Source organism: Aplysia californica, unplaced genomic scaffold, assembly GCF_000002075.1.
Source record: "Aplysia californica isolate F4 #8 unplaced genomic scaffold, AplCal3.0 scaffold00215, whole genome shotgun sequence".
In the NCBI taxonomy this organism is placed as follows: Eukaryota; Metazoa; Mollusca; class Gastropoda; order Aplysiida; family Aplysiidae; genus Aplysia; species Aplysia californica.
Window position 1 is genome coordinate 1,021,894 of NW_004797485.1, and position 19,219 is coordinate 1,041,112.

Here is a 19,219-nt window from a genome sequence, read left to right on the forward strand (position 1 = left end):
GGTTCGTTACTCGCGGACTCCCCAAGAGCGAACGGGTAATGGACGGCCATGAGAATGAACTGCGAACTTCAAGACAGTTCATTTTTTGGGTCTGCTCCACAATTTGACTCTCTCAGCAAGCGGACTGCGGACCTCAAGCCTCAAGTCAGTTCGTTTTTTGGGTCCGCTCCACAATTTTATTCACTGAGCAGGCGGGCAAACGGAAAAACTCTAGCAGACGAGATACTCGACGGGAGGTTAGGCCCATCGTCTATTGTTTGTTAACTAGGCCTGATGTTTCAAACCACTAGCGGTGCCACAGGGAGTGAGAGAGGCTGATGACGTAGTACTATGTGTGTAACCTTTCACCTCATGCGTGGGGCACACTGTTTACTTTCCAATTATCACAAAGGCAAGAGGGGGGAGAGAAATTTCCGCCATGAACGCCTAGCTACAATGCTACAATGTGGGGCAGGAGGGTGCTTTTTAATTAATTTGGAGGGGGGGGGGCTATAAGAAGTATGCAATGAAAGGAGTCGCTCCCCGTCCGTCCGCCCGCTCGAATGCATGGAGTCTCTCCGTCCGTCCACTCGCAGAGCGAACTGTTGTCTCTGTCCGATGTATAGCTAGTAGCGAGTAGCGAACTACTCTTTACAAGCTGACGGTTCGTTACCCGTTCGCTCGTTTGCGGATAGTGCCAGCGAGTAGTTCGTTACTCGCGGACGCTAATTTTGCAAGCCCAACCCATCTCTAGTTGTTACAGTTTGACTTTCGTTTATGTGTGTGTTTGAGAGAGAGAGAGAAAAAGAGAGAGAGAGAAAAAGAGAGAGAGAGAAAAAGAGAGAGAGAGAAAAAGAGAGAGAGGGAAGAGCTGTGTCGGTGCTGCTGTTCAGTAATCTATATTGAAAAGTCTTTTCTTTTTTTTTTTTTTATTAATTTGTTGACCTCATTTGGGTATGTTATTTTGACAAATCACCCAACAATTTTCCTCTTGTCATCACTTTTGTTTGATGTGCCATTGTCAGGTTCTACTTCTTTACTTTCCCTCTGTTGTTTTCGTTTCTTGATCTTGCTTTTTTTTTCACCACTGGCTATATGTCCCAACACTAAATGACTATCATTATATCAAAAGTGAAAGTCGCAGACTGTTTTAGTCCTAAAACACTCCTTTTGAGGTAAACAAAAAAACTGTATAAATGTTATTTTTACCAACGCATTATTCTATTTTTGATTCTGGCAATAATAGGATGTTATCTTTGAAATATTATGTAATTTTGAAGGCTAAATTTTGTTTAGATTTGATAAAATAAGACTTACACGTTTTGGGGTCTCAAAATTTACAGCAACATACACGGTTAAGGAAATACACTGTTTAACTAAGTTTTTTTCTCATGTAAAATTGAGACTACACGAGTTGCGACTATAACATATTTTAAATTAAATATTAATTAAATGAATAATTTCAGTTATAATGTTCCAGGATTTTGTCAATAACCAATGTATTCCAACCCCCATGTATTTTCCCTATTATTTTATCTGACTTCTCTTGGCATCTCCGATGACTTGCCTTGCACAGATATCTTGAACCAAAGCTTTGAAACACTCCTTTTTAGTTGGGTATACGCTCATCGGCATGGGCGGCTGAGTATTGTTCAACAGACTTGCACGGTATGTACTGTCAATATTGAGATTAAGTAGGGATACACAGGTCAAGCACGTAGTGCTTGATGAAGCCCACGTGGGACGCTCAATGTTAAAAACAATCAGGAAATGACAAATGCAGTTTTTGGGACACCTGAATAGACATAATGGTCTTGAACATCTAGCTCTCACTGGCAAAATGGAGGGCAAGCGAGGCAGGGGTAGGCCCAGAACAACATAGGCCTACTTAGGGAACCTAAACAAATGGGTAACAGGGAAAAATCAGGGAAACGTAGCTTTTCTGAGAGCCTCCGAGCAAAGGAATGAAAGGAAAATCATGATCGCCGATGTCTGTCGCAGATCTGGCACCGGATGATGATGACACGGGTTGCTCATGTCAAAACAGAACATGCTTTGTGGCTCTATGATGATACATATAGCAAAAAAAGATGTTATTATTTTTGGACTTACACAGTTTGCGACTTTCACCGTCGATATGCATTTTTACTCAAACAAACAAACAGATATAAAACCATTAATTGGCACTAGGAGCATGAAAGATTGACAACCTATCCACTAATGCTAAAACCCAAAAGCAACTTGTGGGTTCCTTTTTTCCTTACAAACATATATCGTCCTTTTCTTTCCTCCTTCTTTTCTTTGTATGTTTCTTTCTAGCTGTAACACCTTTGATCTTTGGCGCTTATATGACCTTTTTGTATTTCAAGTACAGTAAAACTCTACTGAAAACTAAAACAAGCAATTCTCTTGTTTCTCAATCTTCCCCCCTTGGCAGTTTCTGATCTACGACACACAGCAGGTGATGGGTGGCCGCAAGTACGAACTGTCCCCTGAGGAGTACATCTATGGCGCCCTCCAGCTGTACATTGACGTCGTCTACATCTTCATCATCATCCTGGGCTTCATGGGCAAGAGCAACTAGACGGCTGCATTCACCGCTCAGCACTGAGGTTGAGAAGATTGGAGCAGAAGTTTTTGGAGGTTTGGAGGTCGAAAATCATCTCCTTATCTACCAAAGCTCTCTTTGTACTAAAGTAGAGTGGTGGCAAAAAATCAAATCTTGTTCTTGTAACCCAAATCTGAGGCCTTTATTTCTGTCACTCCAACACCCGGACCCCACCCCCTCTTCAACTATTTCCCCATGTGTCAACTTGCTTGTTATAGGAAAGGAAACACCTAGGTTGGCCTCATGAGTCTATTTTACCTGCATGATTTTCTTTTTTTTAAACATATATATATATGTATATATAAATTTGTGATATTTTGGCCACTCGCCTTTTCATTTTGTTTGTAAATGAAAGATGCACAAGAGGAGTTCTCCTGGATTATTTTCTGTTGTTTTCTTAAAGATTTTTCTCTTTGCCTTTTTCTTATTTTTACAATGCGCTTTTGTGAACTTAATTGTGAAAAGAGGCACATCTGGGTAGGTGGGGGAATTGTTTTTCATAGGGGTTTTTTTACTGAAATCTCCTGTCCATATTTCTCCACCTAATTGCTTTTTTTGCGTGTAAAATTACTTGGCGGAAATTTGGAAGCTTTATTACTGTTAAGGATTTGCTGCAAACAAGAGTGGAATAGAGGTTACAAAATGCAGCAACAATGTGTTGTAGAACGAACACTTTCTCTCAGTGCTGACAGATATCACCTTGAACTTTAACCCCAGTACGATCACAGAACCATGAAGGGTCAGGGTTGTGATGAGTGCAACATCTGCTCATCCCTGTCCAGTCTGAGAGAGTAGGAGTGTGGGTGGGTGGGTGGGTGGAGAGCACCACTAGTAGCTCACACTGTTCCCCCTTATAATATTGTCCCTCTGTGTTTCTGAATGTCTGCCTTGCCTTTTCGCCACTTGCTGTCTATGTGCTTCTTTGAGTCCCAGCTCTGAGAGCTGCTGGTGGAGATCAATGGTGGTTCTGATGGGTTCAGCGTCTCTGCACTTTTCCCAGTCAGAACCTGTGCACAAAGGATTGTACAGAAGCTTTTGTCAAGTGCTCTTAAGCATGTGGGCTATCCATGCCACACACACACTCACACCTGATCTGGTGGACACTCACGCATGCACAAAAATCATAGGGTGATTGTTTCTGTCAAATATGGTATGATTATTTTGTCAAAACATGGGATGATTATTTTATTGAGTAGTATGCCAGTTGTTTTTTAGAACCATCTGATGTCTATTCTGTAAAACCAGGGAATGATTACTTTATTGAACCAGAAGTTGTTTGTTTTGTTGGACTATTTGATGATTGTTTTGTCAAACACCAAAAGATTGTTTTTAAATTAACCCTGAGATGATTTGCCATGCTTATATGGAGGGTCCATAAATGTCATGTCCTTTTTGCTGTTGTGGAATATTTACATTTTTATTTGATAACCAATATTTTACTTTTTGGCCTGTGAAACTTGGTTTGTGTCTGAGATTCCCTGAACGTTTCCAGATTTAGCTCTGCAGCTTCCTTTTTGGGTTGTTGTTTAAAAGGGAAAGGAATTTTGTAGAGATTTGAACTCCTGGTTTTAAGATAACCTTTTTAAAAATGTTTTCAGTTGCTTGGTGTGGAGCCAGCAAGGCGATGGGGCACAACATTTATAGTCTCTAAGCCTAGTCTGGTAGGACGCTTACACTCTCTGAATTTATGTAAACTTAATTAAGAAGCCAAGGCCTAAGGTTTAGCTGTGGGGGTGGGGGAAGTGTTGTCTGTGATGAAGCTGTTTTTGAACCACTTTTTGATGTTGCTGTTTGTTTCCCATGAACATTAACCCAATTCGCCCTGCGTTGCCGCAGCAGTGCACTTGTGTCTACATGGCTTGCCACGAGCGGGGGGTGGGGGGAATCGGTCTGAACTCGACGCACTAACCTTCGACACACATTGTGCCCAAACTATTTAAACCATCAATATGAAATTTCACTTAGATTTTACTTAAAATGTTCTTTTAATATTATTAGAGAGAAAGATGAAGGAAAGAGCAGAGAAAACAATATATTCTTTGCCCAACTGCAACTCATCAGCTCTCGATTTAGCCATAGCAACTTATAGTAAATCTATGGTCTAGATCTAGCTTTTCTTTGAAGTTTTCAAGGCACTAAAATGAATCTGATCGCCTTGTTTTTCTAGATTTACATCTACTTTCACTTTCTTTGCAAAACTAAAAACAAGGTAGGTTAACGTATTTTAACAAACACAAAAATAGCCGTGGTACTAGTGACATTTGTAGCTGTTTTTTTCATCTTCTCGTCCGTGAAGATTTTAGTGCTCACTTTCTCGCCATGATTTGCGGTGACAAAACAACAAAACTAACTCGTACTGGGAGAAAAACTGGATCGAAACAAGCCAGCAAAAGTTTTTACAAGCTACAAGCGACCTATTATTTTCAATAGAAACCTGGATAAGCGGCTCGGACTCAATTTTGTGGACTGGTATTTTGCTACAACTATGTGGACGGAAGCCCGCAGAAGCTACGAAGGTACTCGTATCTCGGGTGCAATGGGTTAATGATTTTATGTCTATTTATTCTTTTGATATGTCCTTTATGGGAAATTATTTTTACCCTGTTTAGGAACATCTAAATTCAGTGGTAGAGGAGTGGACTCGCTTTAACAAAATTGCAAGTTGGATTTTTGGCTCTGCTGGGTAGAACATTGTATCCCAGGAAAAGTGCTTTTCTTTGGTTGATCCTACTGTATATAATGATAAGGGTACTTTGCAATATGTAGAGAAGGGATGTGGGATTGATAGGCTTGAGCCTGACAGGCTGCATGTGCTTCATGTCCTTATGTGGGGACCGAGTTGATGAACTGGCCAGTCGAGGGAGTTATAGCGTGCTCTCTGTTGGATGGAAAGAGATTGAATTTGACAATAAATACTAATGTTTTAGGCTTTTTTTATGTACGTATTTCCATATTGTTACACTCGACATGACAATGTCCATCTTGGCCAAAATGGTTTATGAAATGCTTGACAAATTGTTTCCTGACGTTATGCCTTGAATATTTAAAAAGAAAATATATACATTACATATATGCTATTGTAACCTTTTCAAGATGTTGTTGACTTGTGTTTTCTTTTTTTTTGCTCTCCTGATCAGTAATGTAAACTGTTTGGCTCTATCTAATGTTATACTATTGTCATGGATTTAACATGATGTTCTTTTGCCAAATTAGGAAGCCTTGTGTTTGTTTTTTTCTTTTTGTTGTCGAACGCAGCTGATCCTGTTCTCTTGTGATCTAATAGGAATATGCAGCTATACTGTGTTGACTGACTGTCGTCTCAGCTGTACTGTTGATTGAGTGTCTGTCATCTCAGCTGTACTGTGTTGAGTGTCTGTCGTCTCAGCTGTACTGTTGATTGAGTGATCAGCTCTGCTATACTGTGTTGATTGTCTGTCATCTGTAATGTATTGAGTGTCTGTCATCTAATCTGTACCATGGTGATTTTGTCTCATCTCGGCGGTACTGTGTTGTTTTTCTGTCATCTCAGCTGGACTGTGTTGTTTTTCTGTCATCTCAGCTGTACTGTGTTGAGTGTCTGTCATCTCAGCTGTACTGTGTTGAGTGTCTGTCATCTCAGCTGTACTGTGTTGAGTGTCTGTCATCTCAGCTGTACTGTTTGGCGGGTACTCTGGTGTGGTTTGCTTCTTCTTTCCTATCAAATATCTATTGTCCTTATCTCCCCTTCTTATTTTTTATGTTTGTTACTCTCTTGTAACACCTCTAATCTTCTGGCGCTCATATGACCTTATGCAGTTGCGAGTTCCGTAAAACCTCTACTAAAACTAAAATTACTTTGTTTACTGCTTGAACTTGAGGTAGCATCTGCGTTTGTCGCGGCTGCGACCTGGGAATCGCGGCCGCGATTTTTGGCAAATTTTGGTCCGTGAATCGCAGACACGATTTTTGCATTTTTCATTTTAAAAAACCACGGCTCGGGAATAAAAGTATCGAAAAACAAACCTGGGGATTAATAATCAAGAAAAGAAAAAAGAAAAAATACAAGAACCCAAAAATAAAGAAACCGAACCTCATTAACTTTACTTTTTTTTAAAAAGAAAACCTAGAAAGTTTACTTTCACTTTCACTTCTCATCCTCTCTTTCTCACTTGTTGACACCACGTTCATTTGTTATTTTCAATGAAATTTCAAGTGAAGAATGAGTACATTACATACTATGTATGTATTACTGTTTCCTTTTAATTTGTCCCTCTTCATTGTGTTTTAACAGAGATGCCAGCCAGTACGACTTTACACGTATTTTAGTATGATTTTTTGCCGAAAATACGCGAATACGACTTTTGATGAAAAAATACGCATCCTGGAATGCTAAAAATTCAAGATTCAGCTTGGGCGAGTAAACCTAATTATCTCAAGTCCCATCTTTTGTCAAAATAGTATCAGTATCGCAGAACTGGAATATTTGAAAACCAAGTCCGATAAGGTCAGTAAGTTCATTTTTGCCGGTCGCGATCGTGATATTATATTCGTTCAGCTTTTCCGCGTTCGGAGAGTACGTTTCACTTTCACGCGAATAGGCAGCAGCTATGGCAGCAGGCGGAAGCGTGTGTGACACCGAGGCTCGATCGGGAAAATCAAGATCTGCTTTCACTTTCGTTGCCAGCAGTTGTCTGCTAACGCAACATTTGTGACATGCAGGTTGTGCAGTATAAACGCAATGTCGCCGTGCAAATAAAGTTTAATCAATGCTCGGACTCGCCTCTGTGCTGTCACTTGTGGAAAAAAAAGAAAAGAAAATACAAGCGTCATCTGATTTTTAGATTGGCTCGCCATCGTGACCGGTCACTGAACCTGCGCGCATTCGCGTCATAAATAAACGCGGCATCGGGTGAGCAAGGACCGTCTTTGGTGGGAGTAACGGCCTTGCGAAGTATACGACTACGGAATATGGGGGGAGATTATTTATTTTTGGGGGGTTTAAGATACAATGGGGACGATGTGAAGGCAACACTAGAGGACAAAAACTTGGAAGAACATTTCAGAATTTTGATTAGAGTTTTCTGCAAAGCGCGCGTTGGTGCAGGCCGTGTGCGGAATCAGGACCCTTCATACTTTGCAAGTCTGTGTTATTGAAATAATGTGTTCACGTTTCATTGGATGGGTGATACAGACCTGCCACTCATCCCGATTTAGTCGGGATATCCCGATTTAGTCGGGATATCCCGATTTTTTGCCCCAAATCTCAAGCATCCTGATTTTCCCGATTTCGATCGCGTGTATCCCGATTTATTTTTTTGTCACAGTCTTCTGTTGTGCCGGATCTTTCTAAAAACTTACTCTGCCTTCTCCTTTATTGCGGGAAACACCCGTAGAACTTTTTGTCAGTAGGAACTCGGAGCACTATTTCCCGAAATATCGATGCCGCATTTAGTAGTTGACTCGCCCCAAGTTGTGTGTGATCTTTTCCCGCACTCAGAATTCTCCGATGATAGCCTGGTAACTGTTACAATTTGGGACATACAAATAATCGATAATATTCGTAGTTCCGCTGTTACTTTCAAAACAAACCTTGTCCGAGGTCTGGTAACTGCGCGTTCACATCAAACACTCGGACGAGCGACTGTCTTTCTCACCCTTACACACCTAACTGTAACTGCGATGACAAGACTAACAAACGGCTGTTGTCGTTGCTATAGTTTGAACACATGAGGGATAAGAAATGTGTTGGTACTTTTGGTCGGTCCGCCGCCGTCGTTATCCTAGAAGTAGAACGACTGTCGCTCATCCGAGTGTTCTGTGTGAACGTGCAGTTAGTCGCACCCGTTAGTAAATAAATTGTTTCAATCGCGCATTCGCGTCACGTGACATGTCATCGCCTTGTGAATTCTGCGTGTCGGGGACCGTCCGTTGACGGGGTCAACTTAAGTTCATGTATTTCGGGACTTATTGGTAGAGGTAGGTTGAGGGGGGGGGGGGGGGGGGTTATAGACACTTGGACTAGGAGTGCTTGACGCGATGCTTTGGGATTTACAAAAAATAATAACTCGCACGCACGCACGCGCGCGCACACACACACACACACACACACACACATGCACGCAAACAAAGACACACTGAGGGCGTAGGCCAAGGAATTTATGGACACCCCTGGAAAAATTTTAAGTCAGCTTGGCAGTCACCTAGGTGATTTGCTGTTGATCTCGATTTTTTTCACCAAATCCCGATTTTTTTCTCCCTGCAACTGAGATCCTGATTTTGAAGTTTCATAGAATGGCAGGTCTGGTGATAGTAAATTATACCTACAGTGTATGTTGTAGCTTTCTGTTCAAGACTGGCAGATTTTCAGTGTCACTGCATCTTGCCCTCCCACAGTTTTTACTACTCTCACACTGCGTGGGTCAACTCGAGCCATTCAAATTATTGCTTTTCTGAGTTTGAGCAATAATTTGAGTCTGTCAGTTCATAATATGAATCATGACACCCAGACTGGTTCTTGATAGTCGAAATCTTTGTTCTAGGCCCTTCCGAACTCTCAAAGCAGGATTAATTTTTTACGTAATAATGAGAGGAAAATATTACCGGTATAATAGACTGAAATATTTAAGTCAAACAAGACCCCAGTACGACACTGAGCACTGACATGTTGTTGACTGGATACATGTATATTGTACGCGTGTGTGCTCCCTTTTTTTCGAGCTGGTGAGCTAGTATTTTTTTTTCAGGATATATTGCTGGACCCCTTAACATTTTACTAACTAGCTGGTCGGTCGGTCGGTCGTGGGGAATACACATTTTCCCCTGAAAATACACATTTTCATATTTCCCAATACTCATTTCGGTTTTCTGTGGTTGGCATCTCTGGTTTTAATTTTCCTTGTTATTGTTCTGACGTGTTCTTTTTTCTGTTTTTGATGTTTGTTTGTTTGTTTGTTTTTTTTAAAATGTATTTTCTTGTAAGTGTATTACGGCGCTTGCAATTGCATAATGTCATATGAGCGCGCAGGACACGTTAAACTATTTCAGTCGGTAGGAAATTTTGAATTTTGCACGGGTGGCGACCAAAGCCTACTCTTATCGATTTTAGACCACCAAGGGATCTTTAACGTGCGCAACTTGCACACGGGACCTCCGATATTTTTCGCCCTTGTCCGAGAAGGCTAAGTGTAGATCTTTCCTACCAGAAGGTCAGGGATGTGGCTGAAAGACAACAGTAAGAAGGAGCCAAGGAGTAGCAGTAGAAAGGCTGCAAAAAGAGTCAGGAGCCCAGTCATAACTGTGCCTGAACTACAACAGGGAACTGCTGCTTTTTCTTTCCTAATACTTACCATCGTCATTTCCTCTACTTCTTTTGAATATTTGTCACACTCTTGTGACCCACTATTTCCAGGGTGCCTTGATAGTCGAAGCTGACTTTGTGCTGTTGAAACTAGAGAGGTGAGCAGAGTAAGTCTGATTCCCTGTAGTTAGGACTTCTCTGTTAACGTCCACCCCTTGCTGCTCATATGACCTTATGCAGTTGCAAGTGCCGTAAAACCTCTACTAAAACTAAAACTGCACTAAATGACTGTTGTGTCTATGTGCTTCTCTGTACTCGGACGAACTGACAAAATGAATTAATTTTTGAGAATGCTCTGTGCAGCTTTATATAAAAACATTTGTCAAAGAACTTTTACTCCTTGGAGCCCTCACTAAACACTGTTTTGTACTGGCCACAACTTGTGGTCAACTTAATTATCATACCTGATAGCTTGGAAGATCCTCATTGTTTTGAGTGGGTGGTTGGCAGGTGCTCTGGTGTGGTTTGCTTCTTCTTTCCTATCAGAGATCTATTGTCCTTATCTCCCCTCCTTTTTTGTGTTTGTTACTCTCTTGTAACACCTCTAGTCTTTGGCACTTATATGACCTTATTGTGTTGCAAGTGCCGTAAAACTTTTACTAAAGCTAAGCTCATTGTTTTGAAATGGATTTGAGGCAGTGGAAACCTAAAATTCAAAGCACACATACACCTTTGTATTTTAATCGAAAGACATTGTCATGGTGAAGTTGGATGGCACTAAGGTTGTGGTAGATCTAAGTTACTGGAAAAGATTTTTTAGGTTTGTGGTTTCACTGTCATCTTGTCAAGAAATTGGGGCTATAAAGGGGAAGTCTACACGTTGAAAGTGGGTATTTGATGGGTGCTCTTGTGTGGTTTGCTTCTTTTCTATCAAACATCTATTGTCATTATTGCTCCTCTTTTGTGTTTGTTACTCTCTTGTACTCTGTCGCACCTCTAATCTTCAGCACTTGTATGAACTTATTGTGTTGCAAGTGCCTTAAAACTTACTGAAACAAACTACACTGAAATTAGAAACTGTTGTGTTGGGTTGTTGTTTTTTAACGAAATCAAACTGCTTAATTAGATATTTTAATAAAAGGGGCAGTGGGAAAATGTTTGAAGGATCACAACATGTAATTTGATTGTTATTACCAACATGTGCATGGACCTGCAATTTTTTTCCTTTTGAAGTATTTTGTTTGCTATTATCATCACAGTTGTTCCTCTGTTCAGCTGCACCCTTTTCATTATTTATCATGCACCCTGTTGATGGTTTTACTGTGTCAGCTGTACCTTGTTGACTGCCTATTTTATCAGACCAGTAATTGTGGTATAGCGGTCAACAGGCAGTTTACTGTCACATGCAGAAGACCCGAGTTCGATTCATGAGTGGGAAGCATTTTAGTCAAGCATCCTTGCATTTAAAAAAAAAAAAAAGCATTTGTGAGGCAACGTGGTGGAATCAGGCTCTCGTCAAAATAATCAAAGTGAAGAAACTTGCATTTTTCTGCAGGTTTGTGAATTTTTATCAAATTTTTGTTTTTTGGCACAACACTTTTCATGCCCATTAAAGATTAAAGAACTCATTTCTGTGTGGATTTTTCTGAAAAAACGTTGAATAAAGGCACAAAAAAGTAAATTTTCAGTTACCACGGACTCTTAAGCTAAGGAAATAACTAATATTTGGTGGCCATTTTCTCACTCATTTTACCTCTGAAAACAAGTGACCCCCACCTCCTTCTTTCGCAGATATCTCGATTTGTATTCAAGATAAATGGATATGTTTTTCATCCAAATAAAGACAAGTGAACAAGCTTTAAGATGATACCAATAACTCTACATGCCCAAAAATTGACAAGAGCCTGATTCCACCACGCTGCCTCACATTTTATCAGCTGTATCTTGTTGATTGTTTGTCATGTCTGCTTAACCCTGTTGATTGCGTATCGAGTCTGCTATTCTTTGCTGATTGTCATGTCAGCTGAATCTTGTAGGTTATGATGATGGCTATACGTGTACCTTGTTGATTGTTTATGTCAGCTGTTCTTTGTTATTGTTTATCTTAAATGATATGTATCACCTGTTCCTTGTTGATCGTCTGTGCTACATGTTTCAGATGTTGCTCGTTGATTGTTTATCTTACACTTTCACATTGATTGTTTATCTTACACTTTCACATTGATTGTTTATCTCACATGTATCACCTGTTATTTTTTTATGTTTATCTTACACTTACATGTTTTAGCTGTTCCTTGTTGATTGTGTCAGCTGAACATGTTTGGCAATATTTTGTCGACTTTTGTTTATTTCAGACTCCTCTTATTTTTCCAGTGTCTCCTTTGTCCTTTTATGTTCTGAAACAATGTGGTGACTGTTGTATGGACCCTCCTTAACACCTTATTTCTGGCAAGCCGCTCCGTAGTTGATCGCCATCGAAACCGTTGTGCCGTTCAGCCGCTGGCAGCTGCTCAGGCACATTCCTTTACGAAGATTTCAACGTCAAATTACTTTTCAGCAATTGCAAAACAGGTCTCTTTTACTGGAAGTTCTTTCATTAGATGAAGAACTATCAAAATAGGTTCACTTGTTTTGATTTAAATGACCCAAAGAGGGCCCCAGTGTACTGGGTTTACCTACCTCAGAGATAAAGAGTTAACTAAGCCTCATTGAAGAAAAGTGAAGCTGTTTTGCCTCTTTTTTTTTCCTAGTATGAAATGATGTACTGGACTGCTTGCTTCTTTTGTGAAGAAATACAAAGCCACACCATGACATCTTGGCAATGACAGTGACACAAAGCCTCATCGTAATGTTGTGACGGTGACACAGATCCCTATTTTGACATCTTGATAAAATGACTTTGACAGTGACTGTTAGCAATTTGCGACAGTGACTCAAAGCAATGACACGACGTTATGGCATTGTGACAGTGATACAGAGCTACAGTATGACGTCGTGGAAATGTGACAGTGACATAAAGCCCCGTCACAACATTGTGACATTGACACAAAGCTAGGACATGTCATGGCATCGTGACAGTGACACAAAGCTACGACATGATGTCATTACAGCGACTCTGTCTGTGTTCTGCAATGTTTTACTTCAGGGAGCCCCAAGGTGCCTGAAACTGAGACTGAAAGGCCTGGGGTCATTGTCGTATTTATTAACTCAATGAAGTTTATCTTTAATGTCACATACGGTTATGTGAAGTGTTGGATTAAGTATGTATGTATTGCTCTTTTCGTCTTTGCAGACAGTCAATTTATCTTTAGATTGTCTCAAGGTCGTCTTCATACAGCTTCTTTCATGACTAATTTTTCCTATGTGAAGCGGCTACATTGATTTAAGTAAAGTAAGAAGAAATGAAGGTCACATTAGACATGGAACTTTCTAAAATCAGTGATGTCCAATTCGGACACCCAGATTTTGTATGAATAGAAAAACTGAGACACTCGATGAAATATTTTCTGCATTTTGGAATTGTACTCACGGCTTCGGCATGTGCGAGGAGAGGAGTCTAGCCATACCACCGTGGAGCCTAGTGGTTAGGCTCTCGGACTCGCAACCGTAAGGTCGTGGGTTCGAATCCCGTCAGGGGCCCGACGTTGTGTCCTTGGGAAAGGCACTTTGCACAAATTTTCCTCACTTCACCCAAGTGGAAATGGGTACCTGGCTATAGACAGTGAACGATCTTGTCAATTTGATAGTGTTTGAGCGCATGAAATTCGCAGCTTGCACTGTTTGCTTCCGCGGAAGCCAAAAATGTTTCTGAGTGTTCTCAGAGGGTCTGCTGGGGTAATAATAGTTGTAAAGCGCATAGAGCATGCTCTTGAGCATGGATATGCGCTAATATAAATGCAATTATTATTATTAATGGATGCTGGTACATCACAGCCACAGAGGGTGTCCCATTAGCCTGTCCCCCCTGGTTTTATGCACCCCGCATGATTTAGCAAAATGTGATCATTTTTTGCCTAATTTCTGATTATTTTCCTAAATATCATTCTTTGTTAAGATTAACAGAATCGCATATATTCACATTTTTTGGCTCAGTTTGCGTAATTTCAGAATTTTTCTCGCATAAAACGACGAGGACAGATTGGCTCAGCTGGTTTCTCACTGCACTCTGATGCAAGGTGATCCTAATTCAAATCCTCGGTAGGACAACATTCTTTCTTGAATTTTGCTTTTAAAAAATTTGTTTAGTACCGTAATCTTGACTTTTCCACTTGGCTTGACCCTATTTGAAAAGGATACACTGGATCTAAGACCAAGACATTCTGTCTTAAATATTCTGTGTTAAAGTGAGAACTTAGTCATTTGGTAAATTTTGAAATAAAATTTCTGTAAATGTTCTGGATGCAAAAATGTGTATGCATAATCAGATAATATTCGACCAACATATGACTGTGATGTTATGTACTTCTTGTGAAGTTTGCCACGGTGTGTCATGTACCGTACAGTGGTTTTGTTTTACTGTGTGAAATTGCAGGCTATTTGTTAAAAATAATGATTTATTTGTATTTTATGTGTTCCAGTTCCCCACTCCTGTAATGTCTACATTGTGTACGAAAGTGTTTACCAATAGTATTTTTTGTACCTCAGTTCTGTCAAATAACTAAAGTAATTTATTTATTAAAAATCTTTAATGTGGGTATAGTGTTTTGTCAACCACAGTTCTGTCCAATATGTGTCTAAAGTGTTTCGTGATTTACAATTCTGTCGCATGTGTCAAATGAGTTTTGGTTTTATGTAAAGCAGCTCATAATTCAAACTTTGTGTCAAAAAAATTTAGCATGGATGTCTCGAACATGTTGGAAATTGACCAACATTTTCTTTTTTTTTCTTAGTCAGGTTTTACGGCACTCACAACTGCATAAGGTCATATGAGCACCAAGGAGTGAATGTCAAGAGAGAAGTCCTAACAGGAAATCAGGCTTACTCTTCTCACCTTTCTAGCCTCAACAGCACAGTCTGCTTCAATTATCAAGGCGCCCTGGAAATAACTGTTCGCAAGAGAGTGACAAACTTACTAAAGAAGTTGAGGAAAAATGACGATAGTAAAATTGAGGAAAGAAAAAGCAGCAGTTCCTCCTATGTTGTTCCGGCACAGTATGAGCATGACGCTGATAAATCAGTCCATTTACAATTCTACTGTGCATAAGAACATGTATATCCCCCCTTTGGGAATGGCCTAAAGACACTTCAGTCGGTGGCACTGCCTGGGGAGGGGGGGGGACACAAATATTTTCGACATATCTGTAAAGCGAGTAGATCTAGGTATAACGAGAAATAAGAGAATGTTGAAGAAAAATCAAAGGGAAAATTACTGATGTAATATAATAATTAATTTTGATTATAGTCGGAAGATAAAACACTAGCTTCACGAAAAGTACTCAGTGTCTATCAAAGGATAGAAGAATTGATATTGAGCGCTCCTTGTTCAGTGTCAAAGTAAGAGAAAGGACGAGAGCGATGCTGATGAGCCTTAAAGGTACATCTGCTGATCTTGGAGAAAAAAAACCTGTGTAATCAGCAGTGGTCGGAGCATGCTAACCACCCCTTTTGTGTGATCACTTCCCCATATCACCTTCACGTTCATTTAAATAACCACACTGACACAAACGCAAACATAACGAACATCTTACTATTCATAAGCCCAAATGCAGCGCGACTATCTGTCTTCGGTCACACCCCATCACCCAGCGTCCACCCTGACATAACTAGATTCAGGGAAGTTCTAGTGCCTTACAACTTACTACACACACTAGGTAAGATGATGCGTCTTGATATATCGACAGAGTGTCTCAGTGTCAAAGCAAGAGAAAGGAAAAGAGTGATGGTGAAAAGTCTATTATACTGTGTAACTATTTTTTTTTTCAAAGTTGAAACATTTTTCTTACGTCAGATGACGATCCTGACGATGTGACCAGCACTGGTCAAAGTACACCACCCACCCCTCTTGTGCAATCACTTCCCGATTTATAGGGCTATAGAGTCTACCTTAGTGGGTGGTTGGCGGGTTCTCTGGTGTGGTTTGCTTCTTCCTTCTGATGAAACATCTACCGGTATCGTCTTCATCTCCCTTCCTTCTTTTTTCTGTTTGTTACTATTTTTTAACACCTCTAATCTTCTGCACTTATAATATGACCTTATTGTGTTGCAAGTGCCGTAAAACATTTACTAAAACTTTAAAAAGTCTACCTTCACATTCAAACAACCGATGGATGTGTTATTTTGCTTCACGTCACGTCCCCTGTCCGCAGGGCGGTTTGATTAGTTTGAATTCGAGACAACTGTAAGAGAAATTTTTTCAGGTTTTTTTAGATGAGCTATTTGACATGTTTGAAGGATATTGTTTTAGAAAACTGTGTTGCCAACGCAAAGAAAATATATTTATAATGATACAGCTCAGTCACGGAATAATGAATTGTACACTCTATCAATGAAATCAAGTTTTCCATGTTCGTGATGTCCGTGTCCATCTGTAATTCTCTGTAATGATGGTCCATTTTCACTTTTTATACTGAAACATTGCCTTTTATGTGTTCTGGTATTTACAAATATTTTTTCAGACCTGCCACTCATCCCGATTTTTGCCCCAAATCTCAAGCGTCCCGATTCTCCCGATTTCGATCGCATGTATCCCGATTTTTTGTCCCAGTCCACTGTTGTGCCGGTTTTTTCTAAAAACATACTCTGCCTTCTTCTTTATCGCGGGAATCACCCGTTGAACGTTTTCTAATTTTGAATTCGGATTGAAATTCTATAGTCCGGACAACACCAAATGGACAACTTGTCGACCTCATTACACCGAATCTAAGTGGCGAATCTCTCTGATTTTTTGCATACGCCCCTCAATTCCTAAAGACCTAAAATGTTCGTGCTTATGCGACTAAAATAAGGAGGTGCTGTCTATATAATCATGAGTAATTAATTGATCATTAAACTAAACACCGCACACTTTTTATAGCAAGCACGGTACTACGATGCTAAAATCATAACAATATAGGGTGTCGTTGCTGGGGCTAGGGGCTAAGCCAGAAATTTCAGGGGGGGGGGGGGGGTAGGATACAGTTTGGTCAAACCCAAAAACAGGGATCAACTGAGTGCTAAATTTGAAGCGCTAAAGGGCATGTCACTGGGCACCCCCACCCCCCACCCCCGCGCAAATCCACAGACAAAGCCACCCCCCTCCCTAAATATACATGTCTTGTCCTTTTTTCTGGATTTGTTATAGAATAAATATCAAAAGAGACGGCCTCGATCAGTTTCTATGGAGACATAGTTCAGTAGTTTTGGGGGTTTATAAATTAAGTAATCTAACCATGGTGATTAATGAAAAAGCGACAACAAATTGAAACGCATGCGATCTCAATGACGGAAGATAGGAAAGAAATTTTACTCGTTGTAATATCACAATGAGGCAATCAAAATAAACCCACTATCGTCGCCCACTAACCACTGAACTGAAAACAACCCAGTCTTGTGGCGCATGCAGTCAGTAAAAAAAAAAGAAGAATAAAATGGATTTAAACAAATAAAAAAAACTATACTACCGTTCTTGGTCTAATAAAAATTCCATGCACAGACTGTAATTAAATACTAATGATTTTATACATATATATAGAAAACACCTCTCTGTATTTGTCGCATGTGCTCGAAATTCGAGATTTTTTAGGTTCTCAGGAATTCAGAGGCATATGCAAAAAATTATGACATTTCGCCTCTTAGTTTCTGTGTAATGAGGTCGACAAGTTGTCCATTTGGTGTTGTCAATGTCATATTCGTAATCAGCGCCTAAAAATTAGCAAAGTCTACGCTCAAACCACCTGGTTGAAATGCATATTAACAATTTTACAAATTTTCCTTTAAAAACTCATTCATTTCTTGTTCCCGCCTTGGGTTCATTGACTATAACTAATATCCCTGTACCGGTACTGAGGACACGGCCTTGGGACACTGTGTGTGGAATAACACGGCCAGTAAGTCAACAGTCTAGACGTGTCTTGTCCGAACTGGTGGACACATAAGTCGGAAACGACCCGACCGATGTTCTTCCTCCCGACAAAAGATCGGGCCGTGTCCGTCTCAGTGGACACGTAGGGTTAGTCGGACCCGTCAGTAAAACTGTTTCAATCGCGCATTCGACATGACTTCGCCGTGTGAGCTTCACATGTCGGGGACCCTCCGTTGACGGGGTCAACTTAAGTTCATGTCTTTCGGGACTTATTTGGGGGGGGGGGGGGTGTTAGACACTTGGACTAGGAGTGCTTGACGTGATGCTTCAGGATTTACAAAAAATAACGATAACACGCACGCACGCACGCACGCGCGCGCGCGCGCACACACACACACACACACACACACACACACACACACACACACACACAAAGACACACATAGGGCATATAGGCCTATTCACACCCCTGGAAAATGTTTAAGTCAGCGAGCAGTCACCTTGGTTAATTGCTGTTGATCCCGGTTTTTTTAATCAAATCCCGATTTTTGCCCCCCCCCCCCCCCCCCCCCCCCCCCCGAGATCCTGATTTTGAGATTTCATAGAGTGGCAGGTCTGTTGTTTTGCTTCATTTACATGTAGTAGGTTTTAAGCTTTGTCAATGTTTGACGAACAGGTGATGAACAGCCTACCTTGAAATAGAATAGGCCTACTGGTCCTGGGTACAAATTCCACTTTAGCCTTTGCACTTGTAATTTTTGAGGATTCCAGTGGCTTTGCTTCAAGACTAGGTGTTCATAGTTTCTGGATTCTGACTTGACTTTGGATGTGTCAGTAGGGATTGTTCTTCGGAAATTGGTCATAGCATGCCTAGTCACTATTTGACAGTATTCATACTTCAAAAGTTAAAGGGATGTTAAGTTATATTTTTATTATTTTTTCCCTTATTCATACATGATTGCTTTTCTGTTGATACTCTCCCAAGCATTAATTCTAATAATTAAATTGTGTGTAAACTTCAAGTGTTTTCAAGTTAGTCTTTTTCGTTTGTGCTATGGACAATTTTAATTTAAATGAAACTAAACTAAATTGATTTGGTGTTGGCAGTGTAGCCATAAGCATAAACTGTTTTGCTGCGCATGCACGCTATGTGAGGTCAGTCCCAATCCTGAAAGAATTTTTTATTGATTATCTCTGTCTTAAAGACATAACCTAATTACATCACACATGGAAGTGTGATAAATTATGCTTCACTACAAACAAAGTTGAAATGAGAGTTTAGGCCCTAATGCCAGTCCTCGCAAACTGAAACATTGCCGTCTATTACTCGTCTGTATATCTAATAGTTAAAGGGCAC

At 40.3% G+C, this 19,219-nt stretch overlaps 1 protein-coding gene across 1 annotated transcript in view; it reads left to right on the forward strand.

Moving 5' to 3' along the window:
• Positions 1 to 5,800, forward strand: part of LOC101849932 (protein lifeguard 2) — a gene marked incomplete in the record, with an annotated part of 33,993 nt that extends 28,193 nt beyond the window's left edge. The window contains 1 exon segment of the mRNA XM_035970062.1: positions 2,417 to 5,800. Within this exon segment, the coding sequence (XP_035825955.1) occupies positions 2,417 to 2,563 (147 nt within the window).
• Between the last annotated feature and the right edge of the window lie 13,419 nt (positions 5,801 to 19,219).